The sequence below is a fragment of the Hermetia illucens genome, chromosome 4 (assembly GCF_905115235.1).
Source record: "Hermetia illucens chromosome 4, iHerIll2.2.curated.20191125, whole genome shotgun sequence".
NCBI classification, from domain to species: domain Eukaryota; kingdom Metazoa; phylum Arthropoda; class Insecta; order Diptera; family Stratiomyidae; genus Hermetia; species Hermetia illucens.
In genome coordinates, this window is record NC_051852.1 from 127194670 (window position 1) to 127203027 (window position 8358).

Genomic DNA, 8358 nt, shown 5'->3' on the forward strand with positions numbered 1-8358 from the left:
CAGGTTTGAGAGGGTTTGTGTATGTCTTATATTATATAAAGATATTTGGATGGACCTTTATCCCAATTGTAACTAGCAAACAGAAGCGAGAACTTTTGACTTATTATAACTTCGTTAGTAACAGTGGAATTTACACCATTTTGGTAGACTTTGTGTCACAGCCTACACTAGTGTAAAAGTTCATGATTCTTGGATGAAATTAAGAGTAAATTTCTAAACGTCATAGTTATACAGGTTAAATATCCGCTTGGGTCGCTTATCTCCCATTTACAGTTAATTCCGAAACATTGTAAACATTATTGAGTGCACCTGCATAACGGATGCACAAACTAATAGAATCATAAACATTATTGAGTGCACCTGCATAACGGATGCACAAACCAATAGAATCATAAACATTATTAAGTGCACCTGCATAACGGATGCACAAACGAGCGAGCATCGTAGGTATTAAGGTAGCAGTAAGATAATAAAAGGAAGAGTCTAGTTGGAACTGTGGAAGGATGAAGACCAATAAAATATATTAAATTAATAACTTCAAGTGTTATTAATTTTAGTGGCGCAGTCGGTAGGATCCATGCATCGAGCAGGATCCAGTGATACGCGAAGTTACGTGTTTTAAATTCGTTTAAGAACCGGCGCAATTTTTTAGAAACAAAGTTGTTTTAACTAAAAAAATCAAGTGTCGCGATTCGTTTAATAATATAAAAAAAAAAAAATATTAACTAAAATAAATACAAAGCTAGGAAGCGGAGTAACAAGCATAAATCCGTCTTAAAACACATTCTGAGGCTGGTTTGGAATCCTAGCAATAAAAAAAAAAAAAAAAATCTAATATAAAAGTGCAGTGAAATAGACTCACCTCAAGACTCAACGTAGAGACAGACTAGCTATTTACCATCGACGCATCCTTCAAGCCGAAATGGATAACGTATTAGCGCAACGATTGATAGCAGCTTTGGAGAATTTAGCTAATTTGCAACGGCCGAATCGAGCAGAAACAATGATAAAACAAATTGCCTACATAAAAGAGTTTTCGGGAGACAGGAAGCAGCTAACGCAGTTTCTAACAACCGTTGGTGGTCATCTTAGTGCTATTGATGAGGAATCACGGGAAGAAGCCTGGCAGGTAATTTATAACATAAAAATTACAGGAGCGGCAAAGGAACTTTTGTTAAATAATCGTCCGGAAAACTGGGAGTCGGCTAGAAATTTACACAAACAACATTTTCGACCATCTACGAACTACAAGGACCTTTCGAGAAGAATAACGCAACTCAAAGTATGCTCTATCTCCGATCTTAACTCTAAAATTGAATATATTATAGAAGAAATCAATACATTCGCCACTTATGAATCGAATACAGCGGAAACTCGCCAAACTTTCTACGCGTTATTAGTGAATAGAATTAAGCAAATAGTTAGTGGTAATTTGTCACGTGATATAAGAAATTTGTTTGATTTACATGAAGTAAAAGACATTTTATACTCGTACGTGGGCTACGATCAAGATAATTTAGACCGAGAAACACTATATCAGGAAAGAAAGAATTATAACAGTCAGGACTATAGAAAACACCATAACAAACAGGACAATAGGCAGAAACAATCCGGTAATCATGGACAATACAATTCAAATTTTGGTAGACCAAATAGGGTAGAATCAAATCAATACAGACGTAGCTCGGGACATTTTTGGCAAGATCGACAAAATTCTCGACTAAATAACTTCCGAGATTCTGGATTTAGAAGTAATAATAATCCTACTCAACATAGACAACATTCCTGGAATCGTTCTGACCAGGTTAGGCGATCACCACCTAAACCTATGGAGATAGGTACCGTGACCCATAGAAGATCAAATCAAAATAGAAATGACCCATCACCCGGGTCTAATTCAGTAAACGAGGAGGTTCATAATATTGAACCAGAGTTTTTTTATGAATTAGGCCTCGGAAACAAAATCTTTGCTAATCTTACCATTGATAATAAACTGTACAAGTGCTTGATAGATACAGGTTCAACAATGAGCATTGTGAACTCTGCTAGAGTAGATTGTAGCAAGTTTAAAATCTTCGATAAGACTAACATCCGTTTGCAGACTATAAATCATACAACCACGGAAAGCGTTGAACGAGTAATTACAAATATTCCAACAGAATTTAACTTTGATCCAAAAGGTGGAATCAAATGGTATAAGAGGGATTTATTAGGGAAGTCGTATGACTTTTTAATCGGAATGGACATATTATCCAAAATTGTGAAAATCTTCAATTTTGAGAATAAATGTCTCATCCTAAATAATGGTAGTAAAATATCTTTAGATTCTTCAGAAAATGAAGAAAACCTCAAGTGCTTTGAACTTAATGCCGAACAAGGGAAAGTTGACTTAAGTCATTTAAATAAAGAAGAAAAAAGTGAAATGGAAAAGTTATTTAAGGAATTTAGTGGGTTAATTTACAAGAAAGGGGATCCATTAACTAACACCGACACAATTATGCACGAAATAAAAACAAAAACGGATCAGTCAATCCATTCGAGGCTATACCGTCTTCCTCCAAAACACGAGGAGGAAGTCCGCCGGCAAGTGAGGGAGTTTGAGAAAATGGGGATAATTCGGAAATCACACAGCCGATATGCCTCACCTATTGTAATCGTACCAAAAAAATTAGATAAATCAGGTAAACAAAAATTTCGCATGTGCGTAGATTACAGGGCGTTAAACGAAATCACAGAGGATGATCAATTCCCCCTACCTAACATAGAGAGTCTATTAGATAAGCTCGGACGAGCACAATATTTTTCAGCCGTAGACTTGGTTCATGGATATCATCAAATAAAAGTACATCCGAGGGATATCCACAAAACTGCCTTCGTTACACCCGACGGCCTATACGAATTCCTTAGAATGCCCTTTGGGCTAAAGAATGCCCCAAGGACCTTCCAACGATTTATGAACTATATACTTCGAGACTGTGTAGGCGTAATCTGCATCGTCTACTTAGACGATATTCTCATATTCTCCACTAGCCTAAAAGAGCATATTAAGGCATTAAGAAAAATATTCCAAATTTTATCTGACCATAATTTAAAAATTCGTTTTGACAAATGTTCTTTTATGCAAAAACACACCGAATTTCTTGGACATATCCTTACAGCTGAGGGTATGCAGCCTAACCCAAATAAGGTAAAGTGTATACAAGAGTATCCACTACCGTCAACAATTAAACAGTTAAGGGGATTTTTAGGTGCTACAGGCTATTATAGAAAATTTGTAAAAGACTATGCAAAAATTGCACACCCGATGATCAAATACCTGAAAAAGGACAAAAAAATTAATGTTAGAGATCCAGAATATATTCAAGCATTCGAACAACTAAAATTAGTTTTGACTAAACAACCGATTTTAAAATTTCCCGAGTTCGATAAACCTTTTACACTCACTACCGACGCGAGCAATTATGCGATAGGGGCCGTGTTAACACAGAATAATCAACCTGTGTGTTATGCCTCTCGATCGCTAAATGATCATGAGAAAAATTACTCTGTTACCGATAAAGAATTTTTAGCAGTTGTCTGGGCTGTAACATATTTCCGTCCCTACTTGTGGGGTAATCGATTCAAACTTATAACAGACCACTTACCAGTAAAGTATATGACAAAGAAGTATAAGGGGAAAGAATTTAGTCAACGTAATCAACGGTGGTTACTGAAACTACAAGAGTATCAGTTTGATATAGAGTATATCAAAGGTAAGGAAAACAAGGTTGCAGACTTCTTGAGTCGCATTCCAGAAGCCACTAATCAAAAAGAAAATTCCACTGATAACCAATCGATCAATGATTTGTCAGATAACGCTACAGTTCATTCACAAGATGAACAACAGTTGGATCACATTCCTATTAAAGAGACCATAGTAAATAAATATAAAACGCAGTTAATACTAGCATATGACGTAGATCAGGAAATAGAAATATTGCATAACCGTAGAATAATATATATTGATATGACTAGGGATAGGGACCATTGGGTTGACCTTTTAAGAAGGTATATTCGACCAGGTATAACAGGAATCTACACCGAACTTTCATACCATCAGTTTAATAAAATTCAGCAAGTATTAATTGAACTATTTGGAGACGATAGGAACATAAAGTTTATCAAAGCTACAATGAGGGCTAGAGAAATAAAAACAGCAGAGGAAATCCATAGACAGATATCCTTATATCACACAGTTGAGAGTATGCACAGTGGGATTATAGAAACCTTTAATAGTCTAAAAAATAAATTGTATTACCCGAAGTTAGTCGTGGAGATAACCAAAGTTATTAATAATTGTAAAACGTGTTTGGAAACCAAATACGAACGTAAGCCTTTCAGAGTTAAATACAAAATTAGTGAAACTCCCACTAGTATAAACGAAATTTTGCATATGGATATATACTATTTCATGAAGCAGGCATTTCTAACGCTAATTGATAAGCTGACGAAAAAAGCTTATATTTATCATTTGCAAAATAGAAATTGGAATAGGAAGTTCGAAGTGTTGGAAGAACACTTCTCTAAATTTGGTAAACCGCAGAAGATTATTACCGATAATGAGTTCGCCAGTATTAATATCAAGGACTTCTTTAGAACGCAAGGTATAGCATTACATTTCACGAAACCTAATACCCATACAGGGAATAGTGATATCGAAAGGTTTCACTCAACATTACAGGAAAAACTAGTATCTATGAGGAAATTAGATCTAACTTTATTACAGAAAATACATAGGGCAGTAAGTAATTATAATGATAGATATCACTCTTCTATCAAAATGACTCCGAATCAAGCAGTACGGGCTGATCCTGCAATGCTTGAAAAGACTTTGAAGGAGTACAAGAATAAATATATAAATAAGCTTAATTAGAAAAGAGAAGATTATAGGGAGACTAGGAGAATTATTCCAGTTAAGAACTATAAACGTAATTACTATAAGAACGAACCGAGATATAGGATTAAAGAATTAGGTAGAGAACATCCCATTAATATAAAACGTCCTCGTAAATTTGCAGGTGATGACCACAGTTTGGGTAGTTGCACTGCAACTTCTACTATTAGCAACACCACAGATAGACAGGAAATAGTAGAACATATCCAACTAATAGAAGAGAATTGTGAAAATGCAGTTCAAAACCTTAATAAATAAATTGAACTCAATTCTCATTTTAATAACTCGATTAAATACCTTAAAAATCTGATAGAGTCAGACCGAAACGCAATTAGTAAAACCTTTCAACAACTCACAGAAAACGAAAAATTATTAGTAAAAAAAAAAAAACAACTGAAAACAGACCAAATTTTAAAACTCCGAATTTTGGAAGAGAAGTTAAATCAGATTATTGACAACATAGCAATGATGAAACATGGATTGATTCACTCTAGTATGCTAACAGCAACCGAAATTTTGACGACTAAACTGGACTTTTATAAACTCAAAAACGTACGAACCGGACTACTGAAGTATAAGGAAAACACAATAATTTTGGCCCTTTAAAATTCCAAATTCTTACAAAATTGAAGAGTACAAATTAATTACATCGTTACCCACTACGAATAATTTACAAGCAATGTTAGAAGATCAGTATTTTATAGAAATAAGTGGAACAAAATATGTTTATGATGAAAAATTGAATTAAGAAAGGGAGTTGAAACCCTTGAGTAAGAGTATTACAAGAAATAATTGCGTACTTGTAGAAAATAATGGAACAGAAATTGTGAAGGTTGATGATAACACTATAATCTGTAAGAATCTTAAACAAACTAATATTGTTAATTATTGTGACGACAGAAACATACACCTAAATGGTAACTATTTAATCAACATCAATAACTGTACAATCCAGATACTAAATCAAACCGTTGGTAAAACAAATGTAAAATTTATTGACAGGTTCTTTTATAATGAAAATACGGATTATAATTTCACCAAAAACATTGATTTCAAAGAGATAGTTTCATGGACACAAAAAAAAAATTGAAAATTGTTGTAAAAAGCTCGCAATCCAGTAAAATTACGGAGAATTTCAAGTTAAATAGGGGAGAGGTTAAATATCCGCTTGGGTCGCTTATCTCCCATTTACAGTTAATTCCGAAACATTGTAAACATTATTGAGTGCACCTGCATAACGGATGCACAAACTAATAGAATCATAAACATTATTGAGTGCACCTGCATAACGGATGCACAAACCAATAGAATCATAAACATTATTAAGTGCACCTGCATAACGGATGCACAAACGAGCGAGCATCGTAGGTATTAAGGTAGTAGTAAGATAATAAAAGGAAGAGTCTAGTTGGAACTGTGGAAGGATGAAGACCAATAAAATATATTAAATTAATAACTTCAAGTGTTATTAATTTTAGTTACATAATTATTACCTTTATTTAAGCAGCTATCGATATAGAGGGCATTTCGAAACTTAGAAACCATTCAGTGGCTGCTTCATGATTCTTTTCAATTTTTGATTTTTTTGATCTTTTCTTTCGATTTATGATTCTTTTCATATTTTTGGGTTTGGATAGTTTCTGAGAATGATCACCTTCCAGCCGCCCCCAATCCTGCCTTTTGTATTTAATGTCAGAAGTGAGGCTTTAATTAATTAATTAATTTAATCGTTCTGTTTTTTTTTTACAGAACGTAGCGCCTCGTTTTGCATGTATCGGGACCATCCCCCTTGAACTAAAAGTAGAACTATGTTTATTTTAGCATGCAAAATTTGATATCGATAGAAGTAACAAATTTTAGAAAAAGTGAGTGAAAGACAACTGTCAAATGGGCAGAAGATAGACAGACAGGAAACCGATTTCAACAACGTTTTATTTTAAACAAAACCTTAAAAGTGACACCACTTTCTATGCATAGGATTACGTAGGCTGGGTATGTGTGATAAAAACCCAGACTGACAGCCGGAGAGAGATGCAGACCAAAAGCAAACAGTAAGCCGATTTTAATGAGGTTTTGATATCACATATGTAAGCCTAAGTTCATTCGGATTTGAATCTTATGCTCCTCCTACACTTCGACTACTTATAATAATGGAAAAATAGGAGTTCGCGGTTTCCTTTTAAGTTTAATAAATACCAAATCTTTACTGAGATGCTCTTTATTCAAATTTCAAAAAAGAAGTTTAGATACAGTCAGCAACACTTGGAGCAGTTCCGTTGCAGTAGTTGAGCCATCCGTACCAGGCCTTGAATCCTTGTTGTTGGTAGACAAGTTGGGCACACTTCCAGGAGGCTGGCAAGTTTCCGAGAAGAGCGGTACAGGCGATTCCACAGCTATTGTAGGAGGAGACGTTTCCTTGACACCACCATTGGTTGTTGATTTGGAAGAGACCGAAATCTTGGGTTCCGTTGTAGTTGATGGCACCGACGGCTTGATCGTTGAATCCTGATTCGTGTTGGATCAAACAAATCCAGTTGGCGAGAGTGGTCAAGTTGGTTACACCGTAGTCGTGGTAGAGGATACGAGCCATTTCACAACGGGTGTAAATCCTGGCTTGAGCACAGGATACGAGGACGAGGAGGGCAATAACTGCGATGGCTTTCATTTTGGATTGTTCTGTTCTTCGCGACTCTGAAGGAACTAATGAGGACTCGTTTCAGTGTCCACTCTTTTATACCCACCTCGGATTTAAAAATAGATTTTTCATCCGTCGTATTAAAAATTACTCGGCATTTCAGATAAAAATCTCATTCCATTTTACTTATCTTGTTAATTAGTATTGTATTCGTGGATAGATAAATTATTATAGACAATTATTCAGCATTTCCTCCCCAGAATCAACTTATTCTTTTAACTGATAAGATGATATCAAATTTGCAGATTTAAATATTTTTGTGAATTCTAGAATTATCTGAATCTTTTTTGAATATTTATTAGATGTGTTGATTAATCTATTATCATTCCAGTAACGATATTATTAAAAGGATATCAATAACGTCAATTATTTCGTTATTGTAAACAATTACAATCATCGCATCTAATTGGGAGACTTTTTTGATTAACCATCAACAAACCGATTTTTTCCCTTTTTGACAAATGAAAGCTTTATTATTGGCTCTTTAACCTAGACCTATTGTTAATATTTTAGCCTTTCAGTATTTCATGTATCGCAAATGGCATATAACGAGGCCTACAACCAAGTAAGCACGTGCCGGAGGCTACTTCTTCGGCGCACTAAATGCGCAGAGAAGAATAGCTCCTTATAGTCCTTGCGACTAGGAAAAGTCACCTTGCAGGAGTCCTTGACAACCTCTCCACCCCATCACCTAAAGTTGACAGTCAAAAATAAGAATTTTCCCAGGAAA

At 34.9% G+C, this 8358-nt stretch overlaps 1 protein-coding gene across 1 annotated transcript; it reads right to left on the minus strand.

The window, feature by feature from the left end:
- Positions 1-7175: 7175 nt before the first annotated feature.
- On the minus strand, positions 7176-7598 carry LOC119654080 (lysozyme 2-like). Its single transcript, XM_038059243.1, has one exon. The coding sequence runs from the start codon at positions 7596-7598 to the stop codon at positions 7176-7178; it is 423 nt and encodes a 140-aa protein (XP_037915171.1).
- Between the last annotated feature and the right edge of the window lie 760 nt (positions 7599-8358).